Source organism: Hippopotamus amphibius, chromosome 2 (assembly GCF_030028045.1).
Source record: "Hippopotamus amphibius kiboko isolate mHipAmp2 chromosome 2, mHipAmp2.hap2, whole genome shotgun sequence".
Lineage (NCBI taxonomy): Eukaryota > Metazoa > Chordata > Mammalia > Artiodactyla > Hippopotamidae > Hippopotamus > Hippopotamus amphibius.
In genome coordinates, this window is record NC_080187.1 from 227,820 (window position 1) to 251,383 (window position 23,564).

General features: G+C 56.5%; 1 protein-coding gene across 2 annotated transcripts in view; it reads right to left on the reverse strand.

The window, feature by feature from the left end:
* Window positions 1–20,264, reverse strand: part of CACNA1B (calcium voltage-gated channel subunit alpha1 B) — a 201,545-nt gene extending 181,281 nt beyond the window's left edge. For both annotated transcript variants that reach the window (XM_057721006.1, XM_057721007.1), the window contains exons 1-3: window positions 19,981–20,264; window positions 19,105–19,210; window positions 15,613–15,752 (exon numbers count right to left, since the gene is read on the reverse strand). In XM_057721006.1, coding sequence (XP_057576989.1) covers window positions 15,613–15,752; window positions 19,105–19,210; window positions 19,981–20,264 — 530 coding nt within the window. The remainder of the gene's footprint in view (window positions 1–15,612; window positions 15,753–19,104; window positions 19,211–19,980) is intronic.
* Between the last annotated feature and the right edge of the window lie 3,300 nt (window positions 20,265–23,564).

Genomic DNA, 23,564 nt, shown 5'->3' on the forward strand with positions numbered 1-23,564 from the left:
AATGTTGCAAGAGGCTTAAGCTCCCAGATTTAAGAAGCTGAGTGACTCCCAATCAAAATAAACTCAAACATATCCACAAAATATATCAGAGTCAAACTTCTGAAAACTAAAAACAAAGAAAAAAAGCTTGATTGTGATATTTGTAAATGGAATAGAAATTTTAAATGGAATAAATTAGGTAATAATGTAATTATTTTCTTAGGTATGATAATGTTATCATAGTTATGTAGGCCAGTGCCCTTATTCCTAGACGCTTCATAATACCTACAACTTTTAAATGATACAGCAAAGTATATACTATAGGAAAAAAAAGACTGCAGAATTAACATTTATTGAATTTAGGTGGAGCATATACGTTGTTCATTGTACCACCCCACTATCCTCTGAAAACTTTTATAACAAAAGTGGCTATACTCTGTAGATATATATACACACAGAGCAGCCAGAGAAACACATACCTATAAGAGAAAATAATTCAAAGGACAGTAAATTTCTCATCATAAATTATGGAGACCAGAGGAAAGTAGCACAATATTTTCAAATGCTGAAAGAAGTGTGAGGGACTTCCCTGGTGGTCCAGTGGTTAAGAATCAGCCTTCCAATTCAGGGGACACGAGTTCAATCCCTGGTCAGGGAACTAAGATCCCACATGCCACGGGGCAACTAAGCCCATGTGCCACAACTACTGAGCACGCAAGCCACAACTAAAGAGTCTGCGTGCCATAGTTACAGAGCCCACGCGCTCTGGAGCCCACGTACCACAGCTAGAGAGAAGCCCATGTGCCGCAACTTCTGAGTCCACGCGCCACAACAAAAGATCCCATGTGTCACAACTAAGACCCAATGCAGCCATAAATAAATAAATAAATATTTTTAAAAAGAAAAGAAGTCTGAACCTAGACACAGTGCCCAGCAAAAATGTCTTTCAGGAATGAAGGAGAAATTGGGTCATTCTCAGATGAAGAAACACTAAGAGAATTTGTCATTCACACACCTGTTCTTAAAGAGCGACTTTACGAAGTTCTCTAAATAAAAAGAGTATGATGAAAGAATGAACCACTGGCCATAAGGGAAGGAGAAGAATGGAAATAAAAATAAGGGTGACTAGTGATACAATTTCCTAAATCATGTTTTCTAAATTATACTTGTGGTTGAAACAAAAACTACAGCACACTCTGATGCAGTTCTAAACAAACGTAGAGGAAATATTTAAGATAATCACAGTATACATGGGGGAGGATGATGGGACATAGGTTGTATAAGATTTCTATACTTCATTCAAACTGGTAAAATGACACCAATAGACTGGGATAAGTTATGTGTATATAATGCAATACCCAGAGCAACCACTAAAAATCCTCTATGGTATTTTTACTATAAGTAAAATATAGTATTTTTACTATAAGTAAAATCTGTAGTATTTTTACTATACTTATAGTAAAGATAGTACAGATAAATCAAAATGGAATTCTAAAATAGTTTCAAATAATCCACAGGGAGGCAGTAAAAAGAAATCAAAGAAATAAAAAACAGCTCAAACAGAAACAAAAAATAAAATAGTGGACTTAAGCCTTAACAGAGCAGTAATTATATTACATGGAAATGGTCTAAATAAACTAAATAAAAGACAGACCTGGCATAATGGAATAACAAATGTGACCCAACTACATGCTGTTTATAAGAAACTCACTTCTAATACAATGACATAGGCAAGCTGAAAGTAAAAGATAAAAAAGATACACCATGCACATAATATGCATCTTGCAAGCAAAAGCTGGAGTGACTACAGTAACATCGACAAAGCAGACTTCATAGCAAATAAAACTAGAGACACAGAGGAACATACCACACTAACGTCTACTCAGAAGACACAGCAACCCCGAGCGTGCACAGGCACACCTGGGATGTATTTTGGGTTTGTTTCCAGACCCCCATATTAAAATGAGTATCACAATAAAGGAAGTCACATGAATATTTTGGTTTCCCAGTGCATACAAAATTATGTTTACACTATACTGTAGTCTACTAATTGTACAACAGCATTACGTCTAAAAAAATGTACATACCTTAATTTAAAAATAGTGTATTGCTAAAAAATGCTAACCATCATCTAAGCCTTCAACAAGCCATAATCTTTTAGGAAGTTCTGAAATATTCCAAGAATTAACAAAATGTGACAGAGACACAATGTGAGCCAATGCTTTTGGAAAAAAAAAGGTACCAATAAACTTGATCAATGAAGGGTTGCCACAAGCCTTCAATTTGTAAAAAATGCATTATCTGAAATAAAGTGAAGCTCAGTAAATGAGGTATGCCTGTATGTACTCAACAGCGCCACAAAATACGTGAAGCAAAAATGAATAGAACCCACCCCCGAGAGTAATGGAAATAAAACCAAAAATAAATAAGTGGGACCTAATGAAACTTCAAACCTTCTGCACAGTAAAGGAAACTATAAGCAAGACGAAAAGACAACCTTCAGGATGGGAGGAAATATTTGCAAACGAATCAACAGACAAAGGATTAATCTCCAAAATATATAAACAGTTCATTCAGCTCAATATCAAAAACACAAGCAATCCAATCAAAAAATGGGCAGAAGACCGAAACAGGCATATCTCCAAAGAAGATATACAGATGGCCAAGAGGCACATGAAAAGCTGCTCCACATCACTAATTATTAGAGAAATGCAAATCAAAACGACAAGGAGGTATCACTTCACACTGGTTAGAATGGGCATCATCAGAAAATCTACAAACAGTAAATGCTGGAGAGGGTGTGGAGAAAAGGGAACCCTCCTGCACTGTTGGTGGGAATGTAAATTGATACAGCCACTATGGAGAACAGTCTGGAGGTTCCTTGCAAAACTAAAAATAGAACTCCCATATGGCCCAGCAATCCCACTGCTGGGCATATACCCAGAGAACACCATAATTCAAAAAGACACATGCACGCCAATGTTCATTGCAGCACTATTTAAAATAGCCAGGACATGGAAGCAACCTAAATGTCCATCAACAGATGAGTGGATAAAGAAGATGTGGTACATATATACAATGGAATATTACTCAGCTGTAAAAAGCAAGGCAACTGGGACATTTGTAGAGTCATGGATGGACCTAGAGACTGTCATCCAGAGTGAAGTGAGTCAGAAAGAGAAAAACAAATATCGTATGTTAACACATATATGTGGACTATAGAAAAATGGTACAACTCAACCAGTTTGCAAGGCAGAAACAGAAACACAGATGTAGAGAACAAACATATGGACACCAAGTGGGGAAAGCGGGGAGGGCTGGGGGGGAATGAATTGGGAGATTGGGATACCAAATAGTACACTCTAAATATATGCAGTATATTGTATGTTAACTGTATCTCAATAAAAGTTCTAAAAAAAAAACAACCCCAATAGAACTGTAAGGAAAAACAGACAAATGCACAACTATAAGGGGAGACCTCAGCGCCCACCTCGACAACTGATAGAACCACCAGATAGAAGATCAGCAAGGATACAGAAGACTTATTAATACCTTCAACAAACAGGATTTATTCCACATTTATAGAACACGCCACACAAAAACAGCAGTATACATATTCTTGCCAAGTGCCCATGAAACATAAACAAAGACAGACCATATCTTGGGCCTAAAATAAACCTTAGCAAATTTAAAATAATCAAAACCATACAGAGTGTGTTCTCTGACCACATGGAATCAAGCTAGAAATTAATAACAGAAAGATACTGGAACATCTCAAAACATTTGGAAACTAAACAACACATTTCTAAACAATGTGTAGGTCAAAAAAATGTCTAGAGGAAAATTTAAGAACACATGGAACTGAATTAAACTAAAATATAGCATATTAAAATGTGTGAGACAGCTAAAGTGTGCTGAAAGGCAACTTTAATACACTATGTGCATACACTAGAAAAGAAAAAATGTTTCAAATCATCAACCTAAGCTCACCACAAGAACTGAGAAAAAGAGTAAAATAAACGCAAAGCAAACAGAATGCAGGAAATAATAAAAATAAGGGCAGAAATAAGGAAAATTGAAAAAAAGAAAGAAAAAAAATAATTGAAACTAAGAGCTGGCTTTTTTGAAAAGATCAATAAAATTGGCATACTTCTAGCAATATTAACCCAAATCTCCCGAGAGAGAGAGAGTGAGAGAGAAGACATAAATTACCAATATAAGAAATGAAACAAGGGCTATCACTACAGACCCTGCAGACATCAAAAGTATAATGAGCCACTACTAAATGTACAACAGACAGCTGGTGGGAAGCTGCTGCGTGGCACAGGAAGACCAGCTCGATGATGGGTGACGACCTAGGGGGCTGGGATGGGGAGGGAGGGGACATGGGGATACATGTACAAATACAGCTGATTCACTTTGTTGTACAGCAGAAACTGGCACAACAGTGTAAAGCAATTATACTCCAATAAAGAGCTTAAAAAAAAGTATAATGAGTAATTACTGTGAACAACTCGACACACATAAATTTGATAATTTAGACTAAACGGACTACATCCTCAAAAAAACATGAACTACCACAACTCACCCAACAGGAAACAGATACTCTGAATACCCATTTAACTACCAAGGAAAAGAGTCCAGAAGTTTAAGGCTCCCTAAAAAGAAATCTTCAGGCCCAACTGGACTCACTGCAGAATTCTACCAAATACTTAAAGAAGAATTCACAGCATTTTTACACAATGGCTTCCAGAAAATAGAATGAGGAAGGAAACACTTCCAAATCCATTTTCAGAAGCTTGTATTATCCTGATATCAAAACCATACAAAGACAGTACCAAAAATATCTACAAATAAGTTAATAAAGCCCCCCCCAAAAAAGACAGATCAATAGCCCTCATGAATACAGATGCAAAAATCCTTAACAAAATATTAGCAAATACAATTCAACAATATATAAAAAGGCATTATATACCATGACCATGCTTGTTCCAGGAAGTAAGTCTGGTTCAATACTCAAAAGTCAGTCACTGTAATCCACTGCATTACAGTCAGAGGGAGAAAAAGCCACATTATCATATCCATGCAGGAAGAGCAGCAGATGAAATCTGACACTAAGAGAAAATCTGACTCATGGCAAAAATGCTCACAAAAAAGGGAATAGAGGGGAACTGCCTCAATTTAGTAAAGAGTGTCTACAAAAACCTACAACAAACATTATACTTAATGAGGAGAGTCCGAATGTTTTCCTCCTAAGATTGGGAACAAGGCAAAGGTGTCCACTTTCTCATTCAATTTAGTACTGGAAGTCCTGGTCAGTGTAATAAGACAAGAAAAGGAATGAGAAGGCAGACAGATTGGAAAGAAAGAAATAAAACTGTCCCTATTTGCAAATGACATACTTGTCAACACAGACAATTCCAAAAATCTTAAAAAAAAAAAAAAAACCTCCTGGAACTAATGAAGTGCATTCAGCAAGGTTGCAGGGTTAGAGATAAATATACAAAAATATATTGTTTTCCTATATACTAGCAATGGACATGTGGACACTGAAATTTTAAATATAATACCACGCAAAAAAAAAAAGGAAAATGTAGATATTTCTAACAAAATATGCACAGCTCTTATATCCTGAAAACTACAAAATACTGATGAAAGAAATCAAACAAGGTGTACATAAATGGAGAGATATACCATGTTCATAGACTGGAAGACTCAACACAGTAAAGATATCAATTCTCTGCAGATTAACACAGGTTTTATACAAGTCCTATGAATATTATATGTATATATATAGACAAGATTACTCCAAAATTTATATGGACGCAAAGAAACTAGAATAGCTAAAACATTTTTTATTTACTTATTTTTAAACAGTTAAAAGAAAAGAATAAAGTGGGAGGAATGAGTCTGCCCAATTTTGAGACTTAAATAGTTACAGTAATCAACAGTGTGAAACTGGTGGAGGGATGGATGCACGGATCAATGCAGCAGCAGCAGCCGACCCACACAGACGTGCCCGGCTGACCTCCGACACAGGCACAAATCACTCAGTGGAGGAAATACACTGCACAGCCTTTCCAGCAAGTGGTGCTGCAGCAACTGGACATCCGCACGCGGGAAGGAAACAAACAGAAAAGAAACTCAACCTAAGCCTCACTCCTGATACAAAAACTAACTCAAAATGGACCCCAGACTATAAAACTTTCAGACAAGAAAAAATAGGAGAAAATCATCAGAACCCACGGCTGGCAAAGAGTCCTTAGACTAAAAGCCACGAGCCGTAACCACAAAAGGAAGAACTGATATGCTGAACTTCATTAAGATTTAAAACCTTTTGCTCTGCAAAAGCTCCTGTTATGAGGACGAAAAAATAAGCTACCGATTGGGAGAAAACTGACTAGCATTTAACAATCCAATTAGAACTTGAGCAGAATCTATGAACGGACACTTCACCAAAATGGAGATACAGGTGGCAAATAAGCCCAAGAAAACATGTCCAACATCATGGGCCATGAGAGGAATGCAAATCAAAACCACCATGATATATCACTGCATACCTATCAGAAGAGCTAAAATAAGAAACAGTGACAACGTCAAACTCTTGTGAGGATATGGAGAAACTAGATCATTCATACACTGCTGGTGGGAATGTAAAAAAATGTGAAATGGTACAGCCTCGGATAACAGTTTGGTAATTTCTTAAAAAACTGAACATGCAACTGCAATGTGGCCCCCTAACTGCACTCCTGGGCGTTCATCCCAGAGGAATGCAAACTTATGTTCACACAAAACCTGTGCACAGATGTGCAGAGCAGACTTGCGGGTGACATTTGAAAAACGGGAAACAACCGACATTTCCTTCAACAGGTGAACAGTTAAAGAGACAACGGGCAGTAAAGAGAAAGTACAGACACTTCAACAGCGCGATTCCATCCTCCTCAGAGAACCATCCTGAGCGAACAAAGCCAACCCCAAAAGGCACGATTCCATTCCTATGACGTTCTTGAAATGACAAAATGATAGACATGCAGACTGGACTCTGGTTGTCAGGGGTTAAGGAGCAGAGAAGCTGGAGGAAAACGGGAGCAGATACAAAAGGGCACAACAGGGGTCCCAGTGGGGATGGAGTTTCCGTGTCTCGACTGTGCCCATGTCAACATCTTGGTTGTGAAAATGTGCTGCAGCTTCACAGGACATCACCCTCTGCACGCCATCTGCGTACTGTGAATCTACAATTAGCTCAAAATGAGACATTAAGTTTTTAAAGATTTTTTTTTTGATGTGGACCATTTTTAAAGCCTTTATTGTATTCGTTATAATATTTCTTCTATGTTTTGATTTTTTGGCCACGAGGCACGGGGGATCTTAGCTCCCTGACCAGGGAACAAACTCACAACCCCCTGCACTGGAAGGCAAAGTCTTAACCACTGGACTGCCAGGGAAGACCCTAAAATATTCAATTTTTTATCAGGGATGTTAATAATAGCATCCAGCCCAGGAGGGCTGTGGGATGATTACATGAGCAGAGCAGCCAGCACACAGGAACGCTCACGAAGCGTCAGCGTCTCTCTTGCACACGGCCTCCCCCCCACCCCACGTCTCAGCAGCGCGCGCTGTCCGCCTTCCTCTTCCCGCCGCTCTGGTGAGAGCCGCTCTGCACCCACAAAGCCCACCTTCCGGGCTGGGGACCCAGAGAAGCACAAGGAGTAAGTGCACCGGCCCCAGGACCTCACCCCTGGAAAGAGCCCCTCGTGGAGACCAAATCCAGGCCATGCAGGCAGAGGCGGGGCTGGGGGTCCCGCACATGCCTCTGCTGTGTCCCTGCATCAGTGTGCGCCGCAGGGCTGGTGGGTCTCAGACTGTGTCCCAGCGCTGATCAGGTGATGGGAAGAAGGACGCGCGCGCGCCTTCTGCCCGTCCCCTCCCCCACACCGCATCCTCAGAACCAGAGCCTGAGACAGCAGGTGCGGGCCGGGGCCTGCAGGCGGGAGCGGCAGTGCTGGAGGCTCCCTCGGGCGGGCGCCCCCGTCTCCCACGGGCTCAGCAGTGCCCCCAGCCCTGCCCCGGTCGAGGCTGGAGAGGGTCCTGGCGGGGCAGGCGGCCCTGCCTTCAGCCCGTCCTCAGTGTCTGGTGCTGCTGTGTGTATCAGGCCCGGGGGCGCTGACAACCGACCGGGAGGAGGGAGAAGGGGCCCACAGTCAGCAGAAGGTGCAGGAGGAAGGAAGGCCACTGGCTCTACAGACGTCTGACCCGGGCCCACAACACGGCAGCCGCAGCAGACCCGGGCCTGGGGCCACACGAAAGCCCGGGCTCCGTCACGTGGCAGCCGGTGCCCACAGGCGCCGAGGCGGGCTCCCTGCGCGCCCAGCCGGATTTCAATCCCACAGTACTTGCCGCACAGTGGCAGCCAGGGCACCAAGGCGACGGGGTCGGCGACGGGGTTGACAGAGGGGCCTGGAGTCTGAGCACAGCCTGTTAGGACTGCACTGGGTCCCTCTCCCAAAGTCCTAGGAGGAGCTCCAACCACCCGTGGGAGTGTATTTGGAGATGGGGCTCTCGAGAGGTAAATGCTTAAACAAGGTCCTAAGGACGGACTTTAATTTAATAGGATTAATTTAACAGAACAGGAAGAGACAGCAGAGACCTCTGTCCGCACACACAGGAGCAGCCCCGTGAAGACACAGCAGGAGAGCAGTCGCCTCCTGGCAGGAAGAGGGCCTCACCTGGAGCTGCCCTGTGGGCACCCTGACCTCCGACCTCCAGCTCCAGACTGCGAGACAGTGAACGTCTGTCGTCTCAGCCCCGACCCCCACGTGCGGCCTCTGTGACAGCTCCCGCGTTAACACGGTTCTCAAGGGGCAAGACCCGCAGAGAGGGGCTGCCACGGAGCCAGCCAGAAGGGAAGCCCCCCGGGGCGAGGAGAGGGCAGAGGCCCACCCGGCAGAGACGGGTGGGAGCTGAGAGAAGACAGACGCACACCCGGCCCGCAGGAAGCCGGCGGCCCGGCGGTGCACCAGCTCCTGCTCCCTGCGAGAGGAGAGGGGCCCCCGGCGGGGAGGCTGAGACCTGGAGGAAGGGGCGCCGTGGGGCAGCTGCACGTCGGCCGGCTGGGGGAGCGACACGATGGCCCGGGGCCTGTGACAGGTAACCTGCGGGGATCTGCGAATCCAGGTCAGTGGGACTGCAGGCGGGCTGCAGGCGGGCGCGGGGGCACCGCTGGAGAGGAGGCCCGGCCTGCCCCCGCCAACGGCCCCGCCAAGTGCTGAGCCCGAGCAGGACCTGCTCCCCCACCCTGTCCCGAGGCCAGGACTGGCGTTGGCTCCAGGCCTAGTGACACAAGAGGACATGAGCGACCATTCTCACCTCCGTGTGGATGTGCAGCTCTGGGCTCACCCGTGTGAGATGGGGGTGAGGGGAGCCCCTGGAGCTGAGCAGGAAGGCAGAGCCCAAGGCCAGCTGCCCCACCCGCCCGAACAGCTGCCGGTGCACCCACCGCACCCGCGCACACTCCCGCCCTGCCTGGCACGAACCTGACCTGCTGTGGCCTCTGCAGGGGCACCAGGCACAGGGTGACGGACAGAGGAGCAGTGGCCCCGGGCCCCCTCTGCAGAAGCGCTCCAGGCTCGGCACCCAGAAGACGCCACGCTGTGGCGGCCTCAGGGGGCCCAGCACCCAGGGCGCGGCTGAGCTCCAGGGCTGAGGCCGCCAGCCTGCGCCCGCTGTCCTGCCGGCAGATGGTGCCTGGGCGGGGCCTGGCTCTGGCTCCCCACACCGCCCAGGAAAGTGTAAGGGATCCTAAAGCAGAGGAGGACGGGGGGAGAGAGACAGGCAGAGGAGTGAGCTGCTCCTCCGCAAACACCCGCCGGCGAGTGTGAGAAGGAGGGCAAGATCCCACCCGACCCACCTGCCTCGGGGGTCACACGGTCCAGCAAGGGGCTCCGGGCCTGTCCCCAGGCCACTGTCAGGAGGGAGGCACCACCCAACTCAGTCCCGTCCACACTCGGCACAGGAGGCCTGCAAGGCCCCTAGGCCAGGTCTGTTCTGAACCATCAGGGACGCCTCAGGGATGCTGCCCAGAGGGAAGCGTGACAGTGGGGACGTCCCCGCCTCAGATGGGGATGGAGAGAAAGTCCAGCAAATCCCCCACTGACCGGGCATCAGACAGCGCGCCTGCAGGACCACAGTCACAGGATGGAGGGAGAGCCCTCACGGGGCGGCTCTGGCTCTAAATGTGCACTCTAGAGCCCGCGGGGCACGAGCCAAGGTCAGCCCACGTCCAAACCCAGCGCCGCTGGGCACTCGGACATGACGTCTCTCGTCACCTCAAACCTGGACACAGGGTCACCCGTGGCGAGGCACGGCATCTCTGGCTCCCACACGTGGACACAGGGTCACTGCTCAGCTGGGCCCAAACCTGCTGGGTGCCTCCTCAGCCAGGGTGGTGTCCTCTGCGGCCTGGCCTCCCAGGAGCGCCCTCCCGCACCCTGTCACCAGCCTCGGCCAGGCCCCCACAGGGAAGCAGACCTGTGTCCACGCCCAGTGCAGACGTCCCTCCCTGAGCAACGGCAGCGCACAGGCCCCCCGCTTCCCACAGGAGGCCCGGCCAGGGAGGGAGGACCCTGAGCTCTAATTACAGTCCTGGAAAGAAAGCCCAGTTTAATGTGGAGTAAAATGAGAGGCTGTGGTTGGAAACGTCCCCTTGGGGAGCCACCTGCCTGAGCTGGGACACGTGTCCCTGCGGTCCCCGAGGAAAACTCCAGGCTGGGGCTCTGACGGGGGCGGGGACACCCAGGGCCTCGGGATTCTGGGGCTCCCTGCCAGCACGAAGCAGTCCCCGGGGTCTGAGGGGATCCTGCCCTGCCCTAACTCCCAGCTGCAATCAATCCCTCAGCACCAAGGGGTGGGCTGGGGGCTTCCAAGGGGGTGGGGAGGGTGGAGGTGGTGACATGGCGACACTCCGGTCACAGAGAGGCTGGGGACGCGGGTGTCACGCTCGGGGGTGCCAGCGGGGTCTCCTGAGGACCCTCAAGCAGACCCGTGCTTCCTGCAGCTCCGCCCCAGGCCAAGCCCCATGCCTCCCTGGGGTCCCGCTCCCTACAGTCAGCTCCCCACCCAGGACCAGCCCTGCACCCAGAGCCCCTGGCAGCCCCCGCGGCCCCCCTACCTCCTCGCCCTCAGCCCCCTCCCAGGGCCAGGATGCCCACCATGTCTCCAGCCTGCTCCTCTGCTCGAGGTCCCTCTAAGGGAGCTTCCCTGACCCCCCCGTGAAGGGGAACTCCCCCCCCGCCCCGCCCTGGTCTCCTGCTTCACCCCCCACATGGCGAGAGCTGCTCGCTGTCTGCGTCCCCAGGAGGTGCGGCCTCCACGTCCACTGCCACGTCCCCAGCAAGCGGAGCATCTGACAGAGACCTTCCACGTGAACGAGTGGGTGGACAGCCAGCCAGATGGTCAACGGGCGGAGGACGGAAGGTGACTAGAGGGGGCGTCGGGGAGAAGGCGAGAGGCCGGGTGCTGGAGAAGGGAGCCCTGCACTCCCTCTCTCCCCCTCGCCCCGTCTCACACCCCTGCTTCCCACTCCACGCTGCAGCTGACAGGCCTGCTTCTGGGTTCAGTGGAAACGCAGACCGTCCTGCCCAGCCGTTCTTTCTCCCCCAACAGCCCAGCACGCGCACAGCTCATCCTCCAGCTTCCCGCTATCAGAGACGAGCATGGACTCCGGGACCCTGGGTCCCAGCTCCCTCGTCCACCCAGGACATCCCGCCAGCCCTGGCTGCATCGCCCTCGGTCCCTGCCTCTGGGACCGAGCCCGTCAGCACACAGGCTGCAGCCCCCACCTAATAAAGCCCCCCTGCTCCAACCCTCCCCCCCGCCACTGCCCGGTTCTCTACCAGCTTCGCTGTGAAACTCCCTCAGAGGTGGAAGAGCTGCCCCAGGCGTTCACCACGGACCCTCCGGTTCCCGCGGGACGTGCAGGGTGCCCGCCGCCTTGCTCAGCTCAGCCACCGCCGGAGAGGGGCACGTTCCTCCTCCCCCAAACCCCGTCCCCACCCACCCCAGTCCCAACGAACCAGCGCAGGCGTCCCGAGGCTCAGTCATGGGCAGCTTCTCATCCACGCTCCCCACTCCCCGGGGACGCTGTCTGGTCTCAGGCTCTAAAGGCCACGGACACACCTGTGTCCTGGTATTGACACCGCCAGCCACAGCCTCTCCCCAAATACCTAGACGGCTCATCCCCTCACGTCCTTCAAACGTCACCTCACTACGGAGCCTTCTCTGACCACCCTACCCCCAGCAGCAGCCCCCCAGTCCACACCGTGTTCTCCTTAACCCCCTTCCCACATGGGAAAATGAAGCATGGTGCTGTCCCGTAAGCAGTGGTCTCCACAGCACACCTGGCCCCAGGCACCGCGACAGGGCTGTGACCCGCCCTTGCCAAGCCTTTGCGCACCGAGAGGACACAGAGCAGAGCCAGGAGACCGGGTCCCCCGAGAACGCAGCCCACTGGGCGGGGGTCTTGTTCACTGCTCTGTCCTCAGCACCAGGCAAAGGCTCATTGAATCGGAATAAGTGAGTGACTGAGGGATGGTGAGTGGGTGGCCAGCACCAGGCGAGGGCAACGCAAGGGCTGGAAATGCACAGACAGGAGGGCGGACGGGAGCAGCAGGCCGGACAGCCCCTCAGCTGCTTCACGGCCTGGACGAGGCGCTGTGCCCCCTCCAACACCAAGGGTGCGCCCAGCCGTAGTCCACAGGAGAGTGCATGAGGTTCAGAGGCGTCCCCATGGCAGGGTGGGGCCCTGATTCCATCCACGGCACCTCCCACAGCTCACACACCAGCCTCAGAAGCAACAGGGAGCCCAGCCAGCCTCTGGGGACAAGGCGGGCCTCACCAGGCAACAGGGCCTCCCTGGCCAGAGCCCTCCCCTCCCTGCCAGGGCCCTCCGGCCCTCTGAGCACCACGCAAGTAAACCCTAATTAAAAACAACTTAGTAACGAGAAACAAGGTCCCGCGTGGCTCCCCACAGGGACCTCAGCTCAGGAGGGGCAGAGTTACTTAGCGTTCTTCCCTGGATTCCCTGGAGTGAGCACTCACCCCAAAGTGGGCCAGGGCCTCCCTCTGTCATGCACCACACACACACGTGCACACACACACGTGCGCACATACGGGTGCACACGCACAGGTCACGTGGACCCAGCGCTGCAAGCAGGAGCAACAGAGCAGCTCCGTCACGTGGCTCTGGGCAGCCTGCGCGCCCCCATGGGACATCGACCACCCTCCCCATCTGGGGGCCCCCTCCCAACCCAGAGCCACCCCTGGGGACAAGGTGCAGAGAGAGGGAGCCTGGAAACCAGCGGTGCCAACTCCCAGCCCTCCTGCAGACACAGCGCGAGCAGAGACTCGGCGACCTGGCAAGAGACACAAGAGAGGCAGAAAGAGAAGAGACAAAGGAAGAATGAGAGAAAGAAGCAGAAAGACAGAGAAAGACACGTCGAGAAGGAAATACACAGAGACAGAAGGCAAAGAAGAAATAAAGGGTCAGAGAGGCAGAGAAGGTTAGAAATGGAGAGACAAAGACCAAGACAGAAAGACAGGGACAGAGGGATGGAGAGAGGCAGAGGCAGGAAGGGAGGGAAGGAGAGGCAGAGACAGGGTGGGCGGGGCGGGAGAGGGGCCATGTGAGGAAAAGACAGGAGCGAGGAGAGGCAGGTGTGGGGGGGGGGGGACAGATGGGCCGAGGTCAGGACCTCCACGTCTGGTCTTGGGACCCTTGGGACCCCCCTGCTGGAGCTCCCGGGAAGGTGAACCCATCCTATTCTCTCTTGTGCCCAGGAGTGAGCTCAATGGCAGGAGAGAGCAGCCACCGCCGGAGGTCTCTCCCAGCCCTCACACGGGGACTGGGCTGCCTGGACCTGCAATAAGGACATGCTTGCTGGAAGACCCAGGGGTCCTGCAAGGGGTCGGTGTGGGCTCCTGCCTCCCCGCCTTGCTCCAGCAGCTCAGACACTCAGCACCACGGACAGCTTCCCCAGAGGCGCGGTCCCACCATCCAACCCAGCTCCCAGGCGGCCCAAGCACCGGAGCACCCGAGCTTCAACAGCCCATTAATTCAGCAGACGCTTCCTGACCCTCCTGGGGGCCTGCCCAGAGCTAGGCTCTGGGGACACCCTGAAAAATAAGACGCCGCGCTTATCCTCAGGGGCTCAGAACCAGCGGGAGAGAGATGTAAACAGCCAGTGACTCTCCTCAACAGCCCACACAGTGCCCCCTGGACTGTGGGGGGGGGGCACCCTACCCTCCGAGGGGCCACACGCACCACCAGACCCCCAGCAGAAACACCGGCGGGACCTCAGAGGGCCCTCTGTAAAAGGCCCCACCGCCACCCACACCACAGGCAGCAGGCGGGTGTGGACAGCGTCCGCGGCTCCGCAGAACCGCGCGGCTCCCAAAAGAAGGCTCCCCGCTCCCTTCCCTTCTCGGTCATTAGGAAAAATGACCCGAAAGTTGCCCAGATAGCCTATCATCCCCGACTTCAGTGGCACCCGTCCCACCAGAGCCAGTGACAGCTGGTGCCAGCAGCACAGAGTCCGAGAGGGAAGCTGAGGCACGAGGCCCACCCGCCCCTCCGTCCTCCCCAGGGAGACACCCTGCAGGCGAGGCCACCTCGACTCTGGCCGATGCCGGGCACACCCCAGGCACCCCTGGAGCCAAGCTACCAGCACCCTGAGCAGACGTGAGCAGGGCCCCCAGCACAGGGCAGCTGAGGGGCTCACCCTGAGGGCCTCGTCTGGGAGCCCAGAGGCCATTTAGCCGCATCTGTTTGTCCTCACGTGCAGCACACGACGGAGCCCTGGCCGCCGCCTCCTGTCCCTTGGGAGGAGGGCTCCAGGGCACAGTGGGGCTCTGAGCCTCTCTGGGACCACAGGCCCCCAGAAAGATCGGCTGCAGCCCCCCAGGTGGGGCCTCTGGGGCCTGGGCTGTGCGAACAGGTTCTGTGGAGCAAACCCCCAGGCACTCCCCCCCAACCCCAGCTCAGAGCCGGAGCGACGGCAGCTGAGCCCCGCCTCCGTCAGGCGACGGAGCCAGTAAGGCCCCGAAGGCTGGGGACCCCCTGATGAAGAGCGGGGCGTTCTACCCGCTCTCCCGCCCGGCCCAGCCCAAGTCGACTTCCTGGGTCTCCCGGGTTGTCTGGGAACCACAAGCTGGTACTTGTTAGGGTCCCTCTGAGAAGGAAGGTGGGCGGCAGAACACACTGATTAAGCAGCTTCCTAGAACCAGGAACTGTGACCACACACAGGCACAGCCTCACCCACGCTCGGCTCCAGGAAGACGTGTCTGCGAACCCTTCAGGCAGGAGATGGGCGCACAAACGTGCCCCCAGATCACGGGGCGACAGAGGCAACCAGGATGCTGCCCTGGCAACCCGACCACAGCACCCACGGCTCTGGAAGCAGCTTCACCAGGGACAGAGCACCGTCGACGGCCCCGCGGCCCAGGCACTCCCCGGGCAGAAACAACTCCCGTCCCTCCAGCACCCCCCCGGTGAGGACCACCACGAAGCGGGGGCCACCCACGTGGACACGGCTGCCCAACCATGTGCCACGCAGAGGGCAGCCCGGGCCCGGCACCCACCCCGTGAGGACCACCACGAAGTCCATGACGTTCCAGCCATTGCGCAAGTAGGAGCCCTTGTGCAGCACGAAGCCCAGCGCGATGATCTTGATCCCGGCCTCGAAGCAGAAGATGCCGATGAAGTACGGCTCCGTGTCGTCCTGCGGAGGAGCGCAGCGCAAGGTCAGCACCGCCGCCGGGGCACCCCCTCGCCCCCGCCACCCCGGCCACGCCCACAGACGCGGCTCTCCCACCACAGCCTGTCTGCTCTCTGCCAAGTTCCCCTAACAGAGCAGGTGCCCTGACCCCGTGGCCAGCGACACGCACTCACAGTGGGAGGGGCTCCCATCCCGGAAGCCCTGCAGCAGAGGACGCAGGAACAAGGATAACACCACGGGCGGCTTCCCGCAGTCGCGGGGCGACGCGCGTCACAACAGCCCACGTGCGTCCAACACCATCAACCAGCCCAGCCCAGAGGAAACCGAGGCACGGAGAGCCCAAGGAACTAGGCCGGAGCTTGCCAGAGGCAGAGCCAAATTCCAGCCCAGGGGTGATCTGGGCCTGATCCTGGGCTCGAACCACCGAGGGGACAAGAGCCCAACTCCCTAGAGCACAGCCCGGGACCCACGCACTCCTTCAACACGCTTCTGGATGATCAGAACGTGTACCTCTTTGCGGGAGCGAGCGTGGCCGGGCCTCACGGAGGGCGAGGCATCCAGCTGGGGGCCAAGGAGAGCAATTCCAGGGGAGGGACGTGTGAGCCAACGAACGGGGGCAGGAGAGCCCAGAACCGACAGGGGCCGGGGTCCACCCGGTGCCAAGCACGGTGGCGACGAGCTGTGTGGACTCGGGGAGGAGACACGCAGACGGTGTGGAGAGTGACCAGGGGCGTCACACACTTGGGGAGGGTGGCAGACAGAGCCTCTGCGCAGGTGACCCTGGGAGCTGGGCCACGGGGACACGGGGAGGGTCAGCACGGGAAGCACGCTGAGTGCGGACCACAGGCACAGCAGTGGACGAAGGCACGGCGGGAAGGTCCTGCCCTCAGGACTGTGGGAGCTACAGGAGGACCTGCCCTCCAGAGGCCGCTCCGCCAGGGACGGGTCAGGCCTCAGGGCCCGGGGGCCAGCCTCCCAGGGCTGCAGGGGAGGGGGGGCCAGGCTGCGCCCCCATGGTGCCGCCAGGTCGCACGCAGGCCTGTGCCTTCCTGCCCCAAGAAGCCTGGCCTCCAGGGCTCTCCCATCTGACCCAGTGACCCCTCGGCCTGGCGCCCCCCGTGGCCAGGCTCTCCCGTCCTGCCGCCCTGATGCTGACTCATGAGGCTGGTCCCCCAGGGGGCTTCTGGTCTGGTCTAGCTGGAGAGTTCCCCCTCCCCGAGAGAAGAGGCTGCCGACCACCAACCCTGGATGAACAGCTGTGCCTCAGCAAGCAGATGCCCACAGAGCCCACAGAAACCTCCGGGCCAGCACCAGGAGATGGGGCGGGGCAGGGCCCCGGGGCGGGTCCCCTCCCCCTCCCCCTCCCCCTCCCCCTCCCCCAGCCCCTTCCCAAAACCCTTCCCTCACTGCGCTTCCCCCAGCCCCACCCTTGACCAAGATAGGGGCTCCAGCCAAAGGCCACTCGGCAAGTTAATGAGCGGGTGGGAAGCGGAGTCCCCAGAGACGGAGCTGTGGAGCTCCCCCAGGCCAGGCTGCCCCTGCACCGCACAGCCCCTCCCAGCCTCTGGCAGCAGCCCCTCCAGCCCTGAGCCCTGGGGCCACGCTGCACCTGCTCTCCAGGTCCACTGTGTCCGGCCTCCCATCCATCTCAGGAGCCTCCAGGCCTCCGGGGGGCACATTCTGCCCATTCTCCCGACAGCGCAGCCCCCAACCCCTACAAGTGTGCCAACACCCATCCCCGCAAAGCAAACCCTCCCTCCCCTGCAAGGCAGGAGCTCGGACTCAGCTGGACGCACAGCTGGCCTACTCAAGCCTGCTGCCCAGCAGGAAGGCCTGAGCCTGACTGCTTGTACGCTGGCCTCCCTGCCCCCACCTCCCCCTGGCCTGTTTCCCTCTGGGCCCACCACTGCTGGACCTCCTTAGGGATGTGACCACGCCCTGTGGCCTGGCATTTGAGGCTTCCTGCCTGAAACACCCCTTCCCGCTCATGTCCACCCTCTTCTCTGGTCTCCGCCACCAAGCACGCAGCAGGCAAGAGGCCCACCAGCAGGAACCTGGGGCCCAAAGAACGCAAGTTATCAGTCCAGCTCCACACCTGGACGAGAGTCACACACTGGGACCACACCCCACTCCGCCTGTGCCGACGTGCGGCCCTTCAGACTCCTCCCCTCCCCCCAACCTCCACAACGGAAACCCCTCCGGGCTGTACTCACGCCTAGAGAGACTGCCCCACGCACCCCCGGCTCCTGGCTGACTACCCTGGCTGTCGCTTCCTTGCCTGCTTGTGTGCTCACCCAACTGAGGGCTCCCCCAGGGCAGCCTTACTCTGTCTCCCCTTCTCCACCCCTTGGCCTGGAGTTCAAGGCCGACCCCAAGCACTGAACAGGCCGTGTCATCGACGCTTGTCTCCGCTGAAGCTAGGGAAGGCAGCTCGGACAGAACCAGCCACTTGCCGGGTGTGGAAACGAGAGAGCAGCCTCTGGATGCCCGGTGCCCTCAGGAGCATCTCCTCCTCGAGGACCTCAGGACCTCCAGCAGCTCTCCAACCAGGCCCCAGGCTCCCTCTCGATCCCGCACGGGCTATTCCTTATCTCTGCCCTGAGGCTCAGTCTCTCAGGCCCCTGGGAGCCCACTCCAAGCCCAAGCAAGAGGGCCAGGGCAGCAGGGACACTGAGGGCTAGGGTACACGGGGCTGGCCTCCTCCAGCAGCACCCTTCCCCTTGCCTCAGCGCCTCCACCCGGCCTGACCTGGTGCCCTGGCTCCCGCGGCTTCAGCACGGGAAACCACAGGGGTCTGGGGGGCTCCTGGCAGGAGTGGGTGAAGACAATGTTTTGGGATGTTTGAGAAGAAAACCTGGGAAGGAGTGTTTCCCACGGGAAGCAGCGGCCCCACAGGGAAGGGATTCCAAGCAGAGCCAGGGAAGAGAACTCGAAAGAGAGGCTGACAGTCCCGAGACCCAGGGCTGCAGCCCAGGGGTCCGAAGTCTATCACAGCCGTGCCGGGAAGGCTGGGCAGCGGGCCCACCCCACTCGCCGGGCCTGACGTTCCTGACCCCGGGCCATTGTGAATGTCGGTCCCCCAGCCCAGCTTTAGCTCTCGGTTTCTTAGTCCGTGCGAACTGGACAGGTGTGGGGGGCGGGCGGCAACGGGCAGCGCAGCTGCCGGCTAACATGGCCCCTCTCAAGCCACCCTTCTCCAGCCGGGGCCGAGCTGGCGCCCCCGCTCCTCCCGGCCCTCGAGGGAGGTGTTAGCCGCCCGGGTCCTACCCTTGCCGAGCACCGAAGGAGGGGGAGCTGCCCAGGCGACCTGCCCGCGGACCGCCCTGCCCTCAGGCCCCGCCGCCGGCGCACTCACCAGCCGCTCGGACATGGGCGTCTTGTCGCCGTCGGGGAGGTGCTGCTCCAGCGCCAGCACGATGCAGTTGGCGATGATGGTGGCCAGAATCATGTACTCAAACGGAGTGCGCGCGTTAAGGACCGGCCGGCAGACGCCAAAGGCCACAGGCGAGGAGGCCGGGGCCGACAGCGCGCAGCGCAGCGCAGCGCAGCAGCCGGGGCCGGCCGTCTCCGGGGCCCGCCCCGGCCCTCCCGCGCTCAGCCTCCGCCGCCGCCGCCGGCCCCTCCGCCCGTCCCCGCGGCCGTCAGCACCACGGACAGCGCCCCGCGCGCGCCCCACCCCCCACCACCACCGCCGCGGCCCCGCCCGGCGCCCGCGACCGTGCGCGGCTGGAGCGGGGACCCCGCGCAGGCGCACGCACCCCACAGGCACGTGCACACCCGTGTACCCAGCCCCGAAGGCACGCACGCGCAGCCTCGGTCCCCGCGGCGCCGGCACACACGCGGGCCCCTGCAGCCAGGCGCGCGCACGGGCTCGGCCCCCGGCGCCCACACCTACGGGCCCCGACGCGCCCGCGGGCGCCCCCCAGGCGGGCCGCGCGCTGCGCCCGGACCGCGGGGGCGAAGGGGCGAGCCCAGGGGCCGGGGCTCCGCCCAGCGTCCACCGCGCTGCCCGGCCGCCGCCGCCACGACCCCCCCCAACACACACACACACACACACACACACACACACACCCAGAAACACGCACACGCACACGCGGCGCGGGCCCGGAGCCCGCCCCGCCCCCTCCTCGCCGAGCCGAAGCAGCTCCCCGGGCGCACCCTCCTCCGGGCCCGGGGAAGATGGCCCCTGCGCGCCTCCCGCCCCGGCCCCCGCCCGGCCCCGGCAGGATATGGCCACTCGGTGATGCGCTTGGCGTATTTGCGGACGACGTTGTCCTCGCTGAAGACGAAGAGCGAGCGGTTGACGGTGAAGCAGTTCTGCTTGACCGGGATGGGGTTGTACAGCGCCATGGTCCGCGCGCGCTGCGCGATCGACTGCTTGTAGAGGACCCGCTGGCCCGGCGGCAGCCCCCCGGGGCCCGGGCCGCCCGCCCCGCCGGCCCCGCCGCCCCGGGCCCGCTCCCCGCCGCCGGCGCCCCCGTAGCGGCCGCCCATCTCGTCCCCGAAGCGGACCATGGCTCCCGGGCGCTGCGCGCATCCCCCGGCCCGGCGGCCCCGCGGGTGTGGGGGGGGCGCGGGGCGCGCCTGGCGCTCGTCGCGGAGCAGCCGCGGAGCCGCCGGACCCACAGCGGACCTCGCCCGGCCGACCGCCGCCGCCGCACCCGGCCCGCCGCGCGCACCACGCCCTATAAGGGACCCGTCACGTGGCGGCGCCCGGCCAATCCGCGCCCGCCCCGCCCGCCCGGGCCCCGCCCGCCCCGCCCCCAGCCGGCCGCCCCCGCCCGGGCCCCGCGCGCGCGGTCCCCCCGCCGGGTCCGGCCGCCGGCCGTCAGGGCTGCGCCGCGGCCCCCGGCCCCTCCCGGGCTGCGCGCCCTGCGCGCCTGCCGCCCGGAGCCCGGCCGGCCGCCGGCCAGGTGCCGGGCTGGGCGGGGCTGGGAGTCCTCGACGGGGGGCCGGGCGGCGCGGACGGGCCCCTCCTTCCCCCGGGGGCACCCCCGCCGCGAGACGCGGTGGCCCAGAGCGGGGCGGCGGAGGCCCCCGGGTCCCCCCGCTGCCGTCCACACCTCACTCCTCCCAGCGGCCACGTCGCCTCGCCCCTCCCCCTCGCTGCGGACCCCTGGCCTCTTCCCGGAAGACGCTGGCTCCGGGCCCTCTCCTGCCGGCCTCCCGGGGTCTGCACAGCGGCACTCAGGATGCTGCCAGCTCCCTGGTCTCGGGTTTTCCGGATGCACAGCCCTGTCCTGCGGCCCCTCCGCCCTCAGCCGTACCCTAGACCTTGCCATCAACACACACTGAATCAGCTCCCAAACTTCAATTCAGGGATTCCTGCTTTCCACCGTTCCTTCAATAAAAATCTAAAGAGAGCCTGCTGTGTGCTAGTCGCCCAGCCGGCCAACCAGCGTCTCCACTGAGCACCTGTTAGAGGCCGGGCGCTGGGCGCCCAGATCTGCCTTCGTGCAGCTGACTCTCCTGTGCAGGGAATGGCGATGTCCGCACAGGGCTTCCTTTGGGCCGGGCACCGTCCTGCTCCAGTCACACGTGCCTTGCTCATCCGGGCATCACAACGTCCAAAGAAGACCCTTTCCCGAACCAGCGACAGAGGAGGTGCACCAAGTGTCCCCTCCAGCAGCACACGGACAGCAAATCAACGCCGCCCGCAGCGCCAGGTAGCAGCGCTGCGAGAACAGAACAAGGAGACAAGGTTGCGGGGGGGCGGGCTTTTCCACCACCCAGTCGGGGAAGATGACTTTCAGGAAATGATCCCTGAGTGGACCTGAATGTCGCAGAGTGACACGGGACCCTGAGTGCAGAGACCCTGGGGTGGCACTCTCAGGGCCGTGCAGGCTGAGGTCTGGGCTCGGGCTTCTGTTTTTCATGGGATGGGAAGTCAGAGGGGAGTTCTAAGCAGGCAGGTTGTCATCTGACTCCTGTTCTAACAGGGTCCCTCTGGCTGCTGAGTGGGGAGCAGACTGCAGGGTACAGTATGTGCATTGCCTAAAATGTATTCAGAGGTAAGCAACCCAATTCCCAGGTGTCAGTGACTGTACAATACAGTTTTAACCTCATTTAATAAAAAGTCATGAAGTACGCCATTTCAGGAACACAGACTCTTCCTATCCCTCTTCCCTCCTGTGGTCACCACGTGCACTTTTTGTCCTCATGCCTGTCACCTCAGGGCCCAAGGTGGCTGCCATAGCATGAGGCATCATGTCTTTATACCACCATCTCAGACAGGAAGGAACAGGCAAGTGTAAAAAGGACATCTATTTTTTAAAATTTATTTTATTGAAGTATAGTTGATTTACAATGTTGTGTTAGTTTCTGGTGTACAGCAAAGCGGTTCATTTATACATATATATAATAGTTTGCATCTGCTGATCCCAAACTCCTAGTCCCTCCCTCTCCCAGCCCCCTCTCCCTTGGCAACCACAAGTCTGTTCTCTATGTCTGTGAGCTTGTTTCTGTTTCATAGATAAGTTCATTTGTGTCTTATTTTATGTTATTTTATTTTATTGGCTGTGTTTGGGTCTTTGTTGCTGTGTGCAGGTTTTTCTCTAGTTGTGGCGAGAGGGGGCTACTCTTCATTACGGTGCGTGGGCTTCTCATTGCAGTGGCTTCTCTTGTTGCGGAGCACGGGCTCTAGGTACACGGGCTTCAGTAGTTGCAGCACATGGGCTCAGTAGTTGTGACATGCAGGCTCTAGGGTTCGCAGACTTCAGTAGGCTTAGCTGCTCCGCGGCATCTGGGATCTTCCCGGCCCAGGGATCGAACCCATGTCACTTGCATCAGCAGGCAGACTCCTAACCACTGCACCACCAGGGAAGTCCCATGTCATACTTTAGATTCCACATATAAGTGATATTATATGATACTTGTCTTTGTCTGACTGACTTAGTATGATAATCTCTATGTCCATCCATGTTGCTGCAAATGGCACTATTTCATTCTTTTTTATGGCTGAGTAATATTCCATAGTGTGTATGCGCCACATCTTCTTTATCCACTCATCTGTTGATGGACATTTAGGTTGTTTCCACGTCTTGGCCATTGTGAACAGTGCTGCTGTGAAGACGAGGTGCATGTGTCTTTTTGAATGATGGTGTTCTCTGGGTATATGCCCAGGAGTGGGATTGCTGGGTCATATGGCAACTCCATTCTCAGTTTTTTGCAGAAGCTCCATACTGTTTTCCAAAGTGGCTGCACCAATTTACATTCCCACCAACAGTGTAGGAGAGTTCCCTTTTCTCCACACCCTCTCCAGCATTTGTTATTTGTAAACTTTTTGATGATGGCCATTCTGACCTGTGTGAGGTGGTACCTCATTGTAGTTTTGATTTGCATTTCTCTAATAATTAGAGAAATGAGCATCTCTTCATGTACCTTTTGGCCATCTGTAAGGACATCCATTTTAAAAACTAAACATACAATATCATTTTATAACAAAGGGAAGGTTTCTCAGAGGCTCCCCAGCAAATTTCTCTTTCAACTGCAGACCTGGGCCATGTACCACTCCTGACTTCAAGAGGATGGGGAAGTGAATGTACAGCAAAGAAGACTAGGACTGCCATCGTCTACTAAGCAAACAGCAGCTCCAGACAAACTCAGGGCTCCCTTCACTGGGAAGTGGAAGGGAAGGTGGCAGGGGAGGCTGCCAGTAGGCCTGTCACAGAGAGAAATGGGGAGGCCAGTTGGGAGAGTCTAACAGAAGCCCAGAGAGGAGTGGTGTGGTTTGGACCCGGGCATGGTGCACAGGGCCCTGCTGTGGAGCCGGCTGGAGGGCGGACGTGTCCGTTGTGAGACGTGAAAGAGAAAGTG